Here is a 14,806-nt window from a genome sequence, read left to right on the forward strand (position 1 = left end):
GCCAAATTATGCCTTGCACCTTGGAGAGCCCACGTGAGACCCTCCCAAAGGAGCTGTATGTTCTACCTCATGGGGTATTCTCCTAGCAACTTCAATGTACTTTTTAGGAGAGTATCTTCAACAAAGCAGAGGGATTCTTAGTTTGGCAACGGTAAGGCTGGCAGATGCCATTTTGGTCTGAGAGGCTGACTTGTTTGAAATTCTTAATTCCATATGTTCAGCTTGGGGCCACCTTGACTCTTTATCTGTGTCATATTCTCTCATGTTTACTAAGGAGGGGCCAGGATGATGCGGTCATCTGAGGCTGTCATTTGCAAAGGCTGAGAGTACTGCATATTTGTTTCCATGTCTGAGGCTTGGAAACTTTGCTATTAGACAGTGATGCTTTGTGAAGCCATTGCTTTGAGGTCAGAAATAACCAGGGATGTCAAACTGGGCCAGGGACAAGGTGCTAGAGTCTCAGACTCCAGAAATATTAGAGACAGTTTGAGTATTTGGTCACACATGTGTTCCAGATATATATATTTATATCTGTGTGTGTGAGATGTATGTACATGTATGTGTGTGTGTCTCAGGAAGTAAGAAACTAGAAGTGAAAGATATGACCTCAAAAGAAAAAAAAGGTTAGGCTAAAAATTGCAGACACTTGCCTACTTGCAAATGAATCACTATAGGAATATGATCTTCCCATGTCATCAAGAAACTTGTTTTCTAGTTGAGGAATGGGAGGATCAAATGATCAAATGAGATTTTTGGAGTGAAGATCTATCTAGTTGATCCCTACTCAGTTTTTCTGCATAGCAGAGAAGTGTAGTGTTTTGACATCTTCCCTATCTGCTGCCTATGATAGGCTCCCAAGAATATCCCACAGCAATTTGATGTTATCACGTGACCTATGGGATATTGTGTCTCCAGGACTGAGTCAGCTGGGAGAGACCAGCGACTACAGAGTAGATCTTCCTGTTGGGTTAATGAACTAGACCACTTGTGTCCCCTAATTCTTATTATGTAGGAAGCAACAGCTAGGATATCTTCCAGTGTCTGTGTTAACTCAGTGGCAAGTGCCTCAGATTCCCTGCTGGTCTTGGCCAGTCTCCCTGATTTGGGGTACCGGCTATATTTCAGCTTTGACATTAAAGCTTTCCAGGGTAGGGTGAGCAGCACCCTAATCCAGGGGCTGCTCATTAGCTTGCTTCGCAAAGGCTACTCACTCCCAGTCATCACCTAGCAATCAGACAGAACCAACGGATTGCCCCTTGCCCGTGGTTATGATGTCAACTAGTGGACTGACTCCAGCAACAGGGGAACAAACTTTACGCATAGGCCTTTACTGACCACTGAGAGTGAGGCCTCGGGCTCACAGACTGGGATACAGCATGTGAAGGCTTTTTTTTTTTTTGGTTTATAATTTTTAAAAGTGTAAAAGATTATTTTATTCCTAACTTAAAAATAAATGACTTTGTATTGATAAAAAAGGAAAGTAAAGTGGTTTATTACTTTCCAAATGATTTCTTGTAAGTCTATATCTACTTTTAAGCTTTTATTTTTTTATATTTATCATTTATTTGAATGGCAGAGTGATAGGGGACAGAGAGAGAGAGAGAGAGAATGTTCAATCCACTGGTTTACTCTCCTAGTGGCCACAGTGCCCCAGGCTAGTCCACCCTGAGTCAGAGCAGAAACTATACCTTGATCTCCAATGAGGGTAGCAGGATCTCAAGTATTCATGCTTCCTCCACTACTTTACCAGGCATACTAGTATGGAATTGAATTTTAAGCAGAGCAGCTGGGACTTGAGCCAGCGTAAAGATAGCATTCTGGCAACTCAGGGAGTAGCTTAACTCACTGTGCCGCATCTCCACACCCTGAACTTTTCTTGAAACATAATATGTGCACAGGAAAGGCACATATCATAAAGGAATAATGTGATGGATTTTTCAGAGCTAGAACATCCATGAGTCAGATAGCTGTGACTATAGACAAGTATCAGGGGCCAGAAAATTTTACACAGAAAAGAGATTTATTTTGGCTCTTGCTTCATGAGAACCACAGTCTTAGATGGGATAGTTCCCACTGGCTTAGCCCTAGTGATGGAGTATTCTCCGGCAGGGGGATTTTTCCACATACTTGTCCACACTCTTTGAGGTATGCAGTACTCATCTGGGTTTTATTACTCTAAAAAAAGAAAACCCCGAGGAGAGGTAACATTATACAGGAAAGAGGTTTATTAGGTTCACAGTTTTGCAGCTTAAGTTCATGACCTATGAATGGTCTCGGATCTCACGAGGACTTTCCTGCTGGCAGAGACCTGGAGCAGCACAGGTGTGGCACCCTGAGAGGTGACATGCAGGTCTGTGTCTCTATCTGGGGTCTCTTCATCATCTTACAAAGGCCTGGGAGTCAATCACAGGTGCTTTCCCGATAACTTTATCAAAACTGAATCACTTCCCAAGGGGTCCCCTCTGAACACCAAATCTGAGTATGTCTCTACCCCTTTCAAATCTAGGACTTATGACTTGGGAGGGTGAAACTGCATGTGTGAGTGGGTGGCGAGAGGTATTCAAACTATTCAAACCACAGCAGTAGCTCCTGGGCTGCCTGCTTGCCAGGCCTATAGCAGGGACCACCCAAGATCCCTGCTGGCTTCCTGTCTGACTCCTCCCTGGCACAAGAAGGCTCATGGGGAAGAGGAGCAGGAGCCATCTGCAGAGGATCTTCGGCAGGGTCAAGGCCTCCCAGGGAAATGGAACACCTGTTCTGCCAGTAGCACACCTCTGTGTACATGGCTCCCTGCCCAAGTCTGGCTACCACCAGAGGGCGCCAGACCATCATGAGGACCATGGCTGGGGATAAACTGCTCTTCCTGAGATGAGCTCTAGTGTGAATTCTCTACAGCCTGAACTCAGACAAGCATGAGGAGTGCTGAGGTAACCACTGTGATGGAGGCTTGGGTAAGGGGGGGGTCAAGTGTGGCAGGGAAGGTACAGAAGAAACAAGAAATTCAACTGAAAATATGTTGTTTTGTTCCTAGTGCAATTGCAAGGCATTCATTGAAATTTTAAGCAAAGGAGGGATTTGATCAGCTTTACGTTTCCGCAATATTATGTACCTGTGCAAATGGTAGAGATGATGGGACTGACACTGACACTTTGCATATGGGTAGAGTTGGTGGGACGGACCCTGGGACGGCCTGGGTACTGGTTTGCAGAGTTCACACTAGCACATCCCAGGGGCCAGCAGCAGCCCTCAGATAAGCTTCTCTGGCAGAGAGCCTGGGTCATAGACAGCACGTGAGGGAGCTGTATTGACATTTCCAGTGTAGCTGCCAAGGGGCACAGGACCAGTTGTGTAGGTTTCCTAGCACAGGAGGAAGAAGTGAACTCAACTGAAAGAGAGCTAACATGAAACAGATCTCGGCAAGGCTTCTTGTGTTTGGCACCTGTGCCTTGAGAGACTTGAAGAATGTAGGATGTTCCATACTTATTTTGAAGCTGTGTTGTTCATTAAATAGTTTGCTACAAAGCCCGCTCTAAGAAATGTTACTCTAAATCCCTCTGGTTTATGTTTCCCAAAGAACTTATGCTAATGAACGTCACTCTAAAATCAAAAACCTACTCCGGGAAGTGGAATCATCTGCTTTACATTTTTGCTTCCTACTTTTTTTTTTCCTTTCTTCATTCCTGTTTTTTTTGAAGGATTACAGAGAGAGAGAAGGTGAGAGAGGGAGAGACTGAGCCAGAGACACAGAGACATACATTCCATCTGCGGGTTCACTCCCCAAATGCCTGCAACAGCTGAGGATCTGCCAGAAGGAAGCCTGAAGCCTGGACCTCAGTCTGTTTCTCCCCTGTGGGTGTCTGGGACCCACGCACTAGAATCACCACCTGGTGCCTCCCAAGCTGTGCGTTAGGAGGAAGCTGCAACTGAAATCATAGCTGTGTTTTGGACAGGCACTCTGCTAGGGGATGCTGTATCCCAAGAGGCATCTTACTGTTGTACCAAATACCACAAACTGTCTTCCTAAATTACAGGTGAGAAAAGGATCAGTTTGTGGTCTTACACTTGGAATCTTAGAAGTTTCCAGTTGTTCTCAGTGCTCATCTCAAAGTGTAGCCTGGAAGATCTTGAGTGTTGGCTCCTGTGCTTTCCTGGCCATGTCTTAGAGACAGCACAGCCTCCTCCTGGCTCACGGGGACCATCACCATTGTAGCTCCTCCCCTTGATTCCCGAATTTGCTCATGGTGTCTGGTGTCTCTGTGAGAATTTGACTCCCACATGCACAGGCCTACGTGCCCTCCTCTATGTGGGGAAAATGAGCCCAGGCTTTCTGGTTCCCAGGTCTTTTTCTGACACTCCCAGCAGGACCAGTTAATGCCCACTTGCCGTCCTTCCCTGCTATGAAATGTCACTGTGGTTGACCATGTCTAGTGGACATGTTTGTTTCTGCATGTCTGACTGGTGTAGTGACCCCAGTGATGTGAAGGAGACGTACCAATGAGGAGGAGTCACACCCACATTTTCACGAGCTGTTTTTATTCTACTTTATGGGAATGGGTGGGAACAGGGTCAGCATCTACTACTATTGAAGGTGACTGTGTTTCAGGAAGGGCAATCAAGAGAATTCTGTCCATCTAAGGGGTGCAGGGCTGGGGCCAGATATCTCTGGATGTGGCTTCAAAGCTGGAGGCTTAGACTGCGGCAGCCAGGCCCAGCTGATTGTTGGCCCGGTCGAAGACGGTGAAGTACTGGCGGATGAAGACGTCACCCAGGATCCAGAGCTCACCGGTGTAGGTGTCAACGTTCATGCCTTCCAAGCCACTGATGCAGTCGTCATCTTCCTGCAGAACAGAGGGCAGCACAGCAGTCAAGAGGGAGGGTCAGGGTGACAGGGGCTGGGTATTCAACATCACGGCCTCCCTGGTCTGACTGCAAGGCCGAGGCAGAGGAGGGCTTCCTGGCTTGGTGTCCGGGCTGTGGTTGTTGCAGACCTGGGGTGTAGCAGCAGCTGCTTACTGCACTGCTGGTGCACAGGGATTCTGGGTGTTATCTGGTGCCTTTGGAAGACACAAACCCCTGACCTTAGCAAAGGAGTTTAGGGGAAGTAGGATTCTGCTAAGGTTGTCTGGGAACACTGATGATGCGGCTGCTTCTCAGTATTCTCCTCCTGGCCAGAATCGCCTGGGGAGAGGCCTGCTGGTGAGTCCTTCTCACTCAGGCGAGGCAGCTCACTGGGAAGACGGGCTTTGCATGTCACAGGAGAGTGGATGGCAAGGAGAATTACTGTGGCTCGTAGGATTAAAATGTGGTCACTCTCATGCAGTTACTGCAATTGCCCTAACCACACTGTGAGAGTGGATGGAGCTGTCATCGCTAGTTTTAGAAGAGGAAATGAAGGATGAGGGATGCTGCAACTTCTCAGAAATAATGGACTAGACATTGAGACTCGGGGCTCATGCACAGTTTTGTAGGTGGCCATAGTCTTTTTTCATGCCGTCCTCTTGTGCCTCATGTTTCCCAAAGAGGTTTTACCAAAATTATTCATGTATTGCTTGTGCATACACTGCAGGCCATGTTTTCAGGTATTACTCTGCCTCTTGGCTTCAACTGGGAGAAGTGTGCCTTCTTTCATACAGAATGGCAGTGTGTGTCCACCTGGGGGTAGGCCACCCCTGGGGCTGGCCCAGGGCCACCTTACCTTCAGGATGTAGGCACTGGCAGGCAGAGGGTACTGGATTCCGTTGATGGTGAAGACAATGTCAGGCAGGGAGTCTATGGCAGAGCAGCTGATGACATTCTGAAAGGTGGGAGGGTGGGAGGGTTACCAGGGGTTCCTTCTGCTGCATGGCACTCCTACCACTTGATCTAGAGAAGAACATTTTAGACTTGACTTGCCTCGCCCAATAAGTTCTTGGAAGCTCCGATGTAGCTCTGGATGTTGGAAATGGCACTGGTGGGGCCAGTCAGCAGAGAGGTGCCTGTGTCCACGATGGCCTGGCAGCTATCAGCACAAGCGATGGTCTCTCCATTGATGGAGACGCTGAGGGAGAGATGCAAAGAAGCGTCCCCTGAGTCCCCAGGAGTTACACCTGTGACCCGGATTGTCACTCCTCAGAGGACAAAGCAGTTGGGAAGTCAGACTACAATAGGGCCAGGACAGGTATGTCATTTGTTCCTAATCCTAGTCTGCACTGACATTCTTCCTAGAGAGTGATGTTGTTTGATGCTTCCAGGTTCCCTAAATGCTGAGATGTATGGACATATGGGTTTGCTAAGCCTCCCCATGGGTGCTGGGAGGTGGGCCTGCCTCCTGGAACAAAACAAAATGGCTGTGTGGTCCTTGTAGGAGAACGGGGCATCCGGTCAGCCCTCCCTCTCGTCTCCTTCCAGAGGTGACTTTCCTGGGCTCTCTCTGGCTTGGCCAATTTCCAGCTTCCTCCTGTGCTGGGTATTCCAAGCAAATCAAGACAGGGCCTCACCTAAAAAGAATGGGACCAGGCCCAGGACCGGATGTCATCCAGCAGTGTGGTCTCACCTGTCCATGGTGATCTGCCAGTAGCCCTCATAGGAAACAGGCACCCAGTTCAGACTTCCAGTGTAGTAAGAAGAATCGATGCCACCAAACATCACCAGGCTGCCTTTCTCATCATCACTGTGGAAAGTAGAGGGAGACAGACAGGAATTCACTCATTCATGGTTTGCATAGCTCTTATGTACAGCCTAGAGCTACCCTTGATGATGTACTCATCAGTGCCAGGAGCTGTGCTGAATGTGTCACAGACATGAGTTCCTTTCGTGTTGTACCCAGTCCACACAGTGGTCAGTATTATTATTTGCACTTTACAAAGACTCTGAGGGTCAAAGACATAAGGACCCTTGCACAGGTTCACACAGAGGGGTACAGCAACCAAAAGTAGAGCCTAGAAATTGTGGTTCCCAAATGTGTAGTTTGAACCTAGATACCCATTATACTTCCCATGGGGACCACCACAGAAATGAATACAGGACAGTACCCTGTGCACACCCAGGGCTGATGTTTCAAATGTCTGGACAAATTTCTTATTGTCATGTTTGTGTGGGAGTAGAGAGGATACTGTAAGGGGTCATGGTCAGGGTCAGGGATCTGCCACACACTGTAAACAGAGCATAGGTCAGCCTGGACAATGCTTTGAACCAAAATGTCCATTCTGCTGAGCTGGAGCAGCCTTTATCTAATGGGATATTCACTGACCCACAAGAAATAATTTAGCTGTCATGGAAACAGGTCGTATTTAAGAGAAACTTGAATACCGAGTGTCCTAGACCCACAAAGAATAAAAGAGCCCTCATATTGGAGGCTTTGTTCCCACAAAATTAATTTTCTAAATGTCCACCATTTCAGAGTAGATCAGGATGCAAATATAGAGGTAATATGAAATTAGTCAACGACTGGCCATTTATGAAACACAATCCCACTGACTTTAACCCACCGAGCTTTGATGTAAACACGTGAGTGTGCAGTCAGCATGTTGCAGATTAGTTACTGCCTGAGGGAAAACATGAATGGTGACCAACAGTGTCAAGAGGAAACTGTGAGTGGTAGAGAAAGTTGTTGACAGCCTTGAGTCCTGTGTAAAAGTCTACTCAGCCAAAACCTACCTGGTCTATCCTTTGTTCGTTCTTTGACCTACATTTTGATAATTAAAAAGAAATTTACTGCATTACTTTATAATTTCATTGTTCAAGATATACAAGAGTACATCAAAAGTTCTCAAGGGGCAGCTCTGTGGTGTAGTAGGCTAAGCCCCTGCTTGAGGTGCCAGCATCCCATATGGTGGCCAGTATATGTCCCAACTGCTCCTCTTCCAAACCAGCTCTCTGCTTATATCATCGGAAAGCAGTAAAGGATGGCCTGAGTTTTGGGGTCCCTGCACTGCATCCATGTGGGAGACCTGGAAGAATCTCCTGACTCCTGGCATTGGATCATCCCAACTCCGGCTGTTGTGGCCACCTGGGAGTGAAACGGAATGGAACATCTTTCTTTCTGTCTCTTCCTCTGTCGGTCCATAACTACCTCTCAAGTAAATAAATAAAATTAAAATTAAAACTCCTGGAAAAAATAATATAAAATACTCTATATCAGTGCAAAGGAATTTAGAATCTGTTCATGCAAGGGGTCTGCATAATATTCAAGAAAATTGGTGTTATAAAAAACACTATGCAGTTCTGTTGCATGGCATTCCTACCACTTGATCTAGAGAAGAATATTTTAGACTTGACTTGCCTCGCCCAATAAGTTCTTGGAAGCTCTGATGTAGCTCTGGATGTTGGAAATGGCACTGGTGGGGCCAAAGTTGTACCAAAGTTAACTTTTTTGGTTTGAATGTCAGACTGTTAGGGAGAGACTTGACAAGGATCATCCACTCGTTCAGTCCCCAGTGTCCCCAGCTGCACACATTCGCTCAGGTGGAAACCAAGGCACCAGGGCTCAATCTGAGTCTTCCAGGTTGGAGGCAGAGACCCAGGTGGGCAGTACGAGGAAGCTGAAGCCCAAGCAATGGACTCTGGGCTCATACCAGGTGCTCGATATAATGTCCCCAAAAGCAGTGACTTAACCACTGGAACTAACACCACTCCCTGAATGCATCTTTGAGTTTCATTTTCCATAATTTTTGAAATCCTAAGTTGCAATCAAGTCTTGGTATATTTTCTGTGAATCTTGAGCCCTGTGTTAGGTGGACTGGCTCTACTTCACGTCTTTTGAAGACCAATGATGAGGGAACCAATACCAGAGAGCACCTGACTATGATGCTAGAGTTGAGTAAGTCCAGGGACAGGATATATGCTGGTAAATGACAATGCATGAAGATGGTTTGAGAAAGAGAGAATGAGAACAAAAGCAAGAGTGAGAGACAGAGAGCGAGAGCGAGAACACATGTGGGCACAAAATTTCTGCATAAAGCCAACTTTCTCCAGACTTTGGGGTTGACTTCGAAAGATCTTATTCATCTAAGATCCTCTCCAGCCCACTCATCCCTGGACAAGTTCCTTGCTGGGCCATTGAAATTGGTCCATGTGGGAGAAGCCCCAGATAGCCAACCTATGAGCTCAGGTAGACGGAGAAGAGGTCCTGGGACACCAGGCCCTCGTTCCACATGTTGTCAAAGACGGGCGTGGCATCAGAGGAGGAAATGCTGGGGTAGGCCAGACCCAGGATGCCATCGAAGGGAGCAAACAAGAAGGTGAGGCCGGGTTCTGTCTTGCTCAGGCCAAAGATCTGGTTGGTGTCTTCAATGCTTCCGACCTGTATAAGGGGGACAGAGAAGATGTCCACCGTGAGAGCTGTCCATGGAGCTCTGCTGGACTCATAGCCATCCTACTTCATTTCTTGGAAGACTCAGTGTTCAGGGCATCAGGATTGAAAGCAGGGAGAGGAACTTGGCCCTGGAATGCCTGAGGCTCCCCACTGCACGGGTCCTGGGAACTGATGTCCAGATAGCCTCAGTGTGTGATTGCTGTGAGATTCTGCGACAAGATGAATGGTGACTGAGAATTTGCTCATCATTAGATGAGCAGATGCAAAGCAGACCCTAGCAAATTAGGGCCCATGACCACTGTCTACCCTGTGGGGTTTGCGGATCTCAAGTGACCAGTGAGAGGTGGTGGAAGAGGAGAAGATAATAGGCATTTTAGCCTTTCTGTCACCATCCCTATTCCCTCCATGACATTCAGCACTGAGATTCACAGAGATCTCCAGGTACCACTCCTTTTATGCACATAAGGTTCAGCCCTCACAGTGGGCGACAGCTTTGCCATGGCACTCCCTGTACCACTTAGTTAGCCTGTGTGATCTCTTAACCCATCCTGCTGAAATGAATTTCCTCTGGGGGATTCACTGTGGTTCTCCATGTCCTGAAGCTGGCCCTAGGACTGGGCATGTGATAAGGAGGGACTGCAGGTACTCACTGGTCCCCAAAGCCCCTGGAAGCTCTCCCTAGGACTGGGCAGTGTTAGGGGGCAGAACCACAGGTGCTCACTTTCACAGTGTCGTATCCCAGGATACCAGTCATGCTGCCAGTGCCATAGGTGATAGAGAGAGTCTCGCTGGTGCCCTGGTAGGTGGAGGAGTCCTCAGGGTTGAACCGCTTGTGGAGGGCTGCAAAGCAAGAAGCCACATCATTAACCTCCAAAGGACAAGCAAGCAAGTGGGCTGTTTATGCCTTTTTGATTGGGTTTCTTGGCTTCGTTTGGGGTTTGGAGGAGAAAGGTGACCTTTGCCCCAACAGGACCTTTAGAACCCTGGTCCTCTCCTGACTTTGTTGTCAACACCATGTCATGGTGGACAGTCCCAGGCTACTCCATGTCCTTCAGAGATTCCTCCAGCAAACCCTGAGTACACCAGCCAGTACTGTCAAATCCATCTGAGCACATCTATTCATCCTTTCATCCCACAGAGCACGTGTCCCAAACACTGATCCTAGTAACTCCCAGAGAAGGCATCTTGTGTGAATGTCTGAATGGCTGCAGCAGGCTGAAGTTGGAGCTGTGAGAAGTCCCTGAGTGGTCAGGGTTCCCAGTGTCAGCTGGTGTTGGGCAGCAAAGGCCAGGCAGGCCAGGCAGGCCCAGGTACTCACCACAGGCAAGACTGGAGCAGTAGGTAGAGGGCACCCACAGGTTGGAGGAGCCCGTGTCAAAGATGACGGTGAAGTCCTGAGGGGGGGTTCCGATGCTGATGGTGCCAAAGTACTCAGCCTGCAGGGGTCAGGACAGTGTAGCTCAAGCACCTGGTCACCCCATCCATCTTCCCTGGAGGCCAGCTCCTCAGTCAAACTCTCCATCATATCCTCTATTCTAAGCTCCTCATCCAGTGCACCCTCCTTCAAAGCCCAGTCCTGGCCTCCATTCCCTCCTTGAAGTCTTCTCCGGTTGCTCCCTGATTGCCTCTGACTGTTCTCTGCTAACCCATTTGAACCAAGGCTGATCTGCTGTACTCTCAGCAGGTGCCCTGCCCGGGTCAGTCTTGCCCTCCTGGAGAGCACACCTTCCCAGAGGATGAGGCATACCCTGTGGGCACCCAGCCAGTCAGGCCTCACAGGCTTGTTCATTAACTTGCTGATGGGGAGACACACAGTCACTTAAACATGAGAACTAATGGGAATCTCTTGGACTTGCCCGTGTTTTTGTTCTCAATGTCTGCACATTCCCCCTGGCTAGCTCTGCTCTAGTTACCCTGGTCTTTGTGCCTTTCACGGACCAGAACAAGCTCCTTCCCATGCTACGGCTTTTGCACTGACAGTTCTTTAGTAGGAAAATTTTTTTCTGGATCATCCCCTTAGCTTCCTCCTTAATCATGAGGCACTCTCCTCCAGTGTCAGCTCTGCCATGAAGCCGTCCCCACCACTTCATCCAAATAAACACACACCCCATGTTTCTGAGCAATAATCACGTAATACATTATACTGTGCATTCAACTGCATGACTTGGCTTCATCTCAAGTGCTGGTTTGTTGTCTTCCTCTCTTGTATAAAAGCCTCAGGTCCTTGGCTTGTTCACTGTTGTGACCTCAGAGTGCGCTAGCCTCTGGCACTTATAGGTGCTGGGAAGTACTTGTGAAATGAATATTGAGTTCATGTTTCTGAGCTCAATTTAGTTCCTCCCGGGCCCTGTGCTAAGCACTCCGAGCAGCTCTATGCTATTAATGACTTGCAGCCTCCAATTGCAGTGAATGATGGCTGTGAGTGGGTTGGTTCTCTAGAGCAGCACCTTGGGGCTCAGAAAATGTGAACGGCTTGCCCAGGATCAAAAGGAACAGAGGCATTACAGCCCCCATTCGCAGCAGGTCTAGTGGCTCTTGGGGCTGAAGCCTTGACCACTGGTAAGGGTATTTCTACCCTTGACTCACAGAGGACACATGGTGTCTACTGGTGGTCACTATGTGTGAAGCATGCCAAATAAACAAGAGAGGTCTTGAGACTAAAATCTGATTGCACTTCCCCACTGACTGAGATCAATCTGTGGAAGTTAAACCACTTGTCTTCTTGAACCCTGGCCTCTCTGTGGGCTGCCCCACCCATGGCCCTGCACAGTTCATTGGAACCACCCTTTTCATGCACTCTGCTCTTTCTTCAAATGCAATTGGCTCCTGTACCCAAGGTGGGCATGAGCCCTCCTGCTCTCTGGAGTCCCTCAACCACTTGGAAACCCCTTTTCTTATTTCAGTGCTCCCAGGAGTCATCTCTGTCATTCAAGGCACTGGTTCACTAGTGACGCCTTCACTTGGTGTCCCTCATCCTAGTCTGGCTTCTCATCTGATGCTGAGACCAAGTGAGGTCGTCTTTCTCCCCCGCCCAACAATGACTTTATTTAGTATTGTCCCTCTGAATTCAGGTGGCTGTCTCTTGCTGTCACCCAAGCTCCCTGTTCATGGTCTGGCTCAGTCCTTGGGGCTGCTCCTTCCACCTGGCCATGACTCACATCCAGGTAGTTCTCCATGCTCTCAGTGGACACCGTGGCGAAGGTCTCTTTGGGGAAGTACTTGGTGGCCGGGTTGGGGGTGTGAGTCTTCAGGTAGTCCTGCAGCAAGCCCTTCTCAATCAGGTTCTTTCTCAAGGACTTCTTTCTGACCAGGGGGACCCTGGGGCAGAGCATTGGTGCAGGCATGGTTAGGGGAGGAGGGGCAACTGGGCAAGGAATCTGCTCAGAGGGTGCTACAGAAACCCAAGAAAGGTGAGGAACCTGGTTCCACAGAAGTGAAAGAAGGAAGGGGGCAGATGATCCCATCCCTTACCTTATAGTGCACATAGGGAGGAAATTGCTGGCTAAAGGGGGGGCTAAAACCAAGCCCTGGCTGCACTCAGGGCCTGGGCTGTAAACCATGCCTCAGTGTGGCCTCCTCATAAGGCAGAGAGAGACACCAGGAAAACTCAAGAAGTTGGGTCCCAGGGAAGAAGAGAAGGAGATTCAGGACAGACAGGAGGCTGGGAAGTTGCCCCTTGAGATACTCCTATCACTGTCCAACCCCAAACTCACTTGTGGATGACGCACTCAGAGAGCGCCAGCAGGCCGAGCAGCAGCAGCCACTTCATGGTTCCTCCTGGCTCCCAAGACACTGGAGAAGGCAGGACAAGTGGGAAGTGTACAGTAGCAGGCAAGAGCCACTGCTTATATACTCATGGTCCAATTCCCACTATAATAGCTCTTATCAGTCTCTCAATGCCACCTGGATCACACTCCCAAACAGAGCAATTCCTGATAAGACAGTCCCGCCTGGAGTCACGTTCTGAGAAGTTGCCTGTTGAGTAGCTTTCCACCAAACACAGCATCCATCAGTTGGAGTGCACCTGCCAAGGACCTGCAAGATGCTGAGTATTGGCTTTGACTTTCAGAATAAGAAGGGTCCTTGCATGACTTTCCAAGCTGAGTGTTTTCACAGAATTGGTCAGAAGTGCACAGAATACAGCATTGAACTGATGTTGCAAGAGCTCATTGTATCCCAATTTGTCCCAGTGCTACTGATCACTGGGGTTCTTGGAGATCAGCTGCCAAACTTAGCCATCAATTCCATTTCTGTATCTGCCACCCCCGAGCAGGTGGGCAGTCAGTGGTTTGAGGAGCAGGACCCACTTCCCTGTGTAGATGGCTTGAGGCAGATATGACAGTAGGGGATCTGCGTATGTGCAGGTTATTTGGTTTCTGTTCCTGTTTCTTGGCTCATCACTTCTTCCTCAAGGAACAGAAATAAGAAGTTTCTTCTCCAAGGTGGTTCTTAGGAACTCCAGTCTCCCTGCCTTCAGTTGGCCATAATGAAATTCTCAGCTATGCAAGTGTCCTATAGTAGGTCCTCACCACACAGGGGTCCTGCTGCACCCACAGCTGGAAGGGAGGCAGAAGAGTTGATGCTGGCACTCCTACAAGTTTATCAGCAACCAATAAACACAAACAGGAAGTTATTCACATGCTGGGAGTGAGATGCCAGCTCCTGAGGATGGAGTCCATGTTTTCAGGGCCCTTACAGCCTTCACTCTCCACGTCTCCTCATCTGGCTGCCTATTTCTGTCCTTTAAAATGAACCACAAAGGCTGTTTCCCTGAAACCATAAGACACTCAGCCAATTAACTGAACCTGAGGACTAGTCCATGGGAACCCCAATTTGTAGCCTGTTGGCCTTGTATCTGCCTCAGAAGTAGGATAGTACTGTGGACTTGGCCTTACTAGTGTGATTTTATGCTCTGTCCAGGGACCCAAATAGAGGAGAATTCACCCAGCTCATGTCAGCTACTGTAGAATTGGTTGTTGGGAGTGGGCAAAGTCCGCACACGTCAGAAACACATCAGATGTGAGCTGTGTGAGAAACCGAGTCTGTGGCTGTGTAAGGGTGTGTGGCCCTTGTCTCCTGACGACAGTCCTTTAGTTTTGTGACTTTAGAATTTTATTTATTTGAGAAGCAGAGAGAGAGAGAGAGAGAGAGAGAACTCCTATCCACTGGTTCGCTCCACAAATGCTTGAAATGGCCAGAGCTGAGGCAAAGCTGGACCCTAACCGTCACTGAGAGCTGGTAATACAATCCAGTCTCCCATATGGGTGGAAGGAACCCAACTAATTCAGCTATCAGTGCTGCCTCCCATGGTCGGCCTTAGACAGAAAGCTGAAGTCAGGAGTAGAGCTGGGACTTGAATCCAAGTCCTCTGATGGGAGACATCAGCATTTAACCTGTGAAGTGTCAGTGTCAGTGAAGTGGGACCTAGTAGAATGGCCCTGACTCAAGAGCTTCGGGGTTTGGGAGGGGAAAGAGTCAGATGGTGAAGGATCGTGGCTACATGATCATCTCTGG

The 14,806-nt window shown here is 48.5% G+C and overlaps 1 protein-coding gene across 1 annotated transcript; it reads right to left on the reverse strand.

Moving 5' to 3' along the window:
* Window positions 1-4,517: 4,517 nt before the first annotated feature.
* Window positions 4,518-13,097, reverse strand: LOC138844197 (pepsin II-4-like). The gene is made up of 9 exons (XM_089308187.1): window positions 13,006-13,097; window positions 12,451-12,610; window positions 10,611-10,728; window positions 10,014-10,132; window positions 9,084-9,280; window positions 6,533-6,652; window positions 5,893-6,037; window positions 5,696-5,794; window positions 4,518-4,838 (listed from the first exon to the last, which is right to left on the reverse strand). Exons 1-9 carry the CDS (start codon window positions 13,059-13,061, stop codon window positions 4,689-4,691), a joined length of 1,164 nt encoding a protein of 387 aa, XP_089164313.1. The 5' UTR covers window positions 13,062-13,097; the 3' UTR covers window positions 4,518-4,688.
* Window positions 13,098-14,806: the final 1,709 nt, after the last annotated feature.

Source organism: Oryctolagus cuniculus, chromosome 1, assembly GCF_051225735.1.
Source record: "Oryctolagus cuniculus isolate XC-2025 breed Fujian yellow rabbit chromosome 1, ASM5122573v1, whole genome shotgun sequence".
Taxonomy (NCBI): domain Eukaryota; kingdom Metazoa; phylum Chordata; class Mammalia; order Lagomorpha; family Leporidae; genus Oryctolagus; species Oryctolagus cuniculus.

Coding starts and splice junctions, on each gene's coding strand:
- LOC138844197 (XM_089308187.1), bottom strand. CDS start 13,061: ATGAAGTGGCTGCTGCTGCTCGGCCTGCTGGCGCTCTCTGAGTGCGTC. Junction 9,281..10,013: donor TGGGATACGACACTGTGAAA/GTGAGCACCTGT, acceptor CCCCTTATACAG/GTCGGAAGCATTGAAGACAC. Junction 6,653..9,083: donor CTCTTCTCCGTCTACCTGAG/CTCATAGGTTGG, acceptor CTCTACTTTCCA/CAGTGATGATGAGAAAGGCA.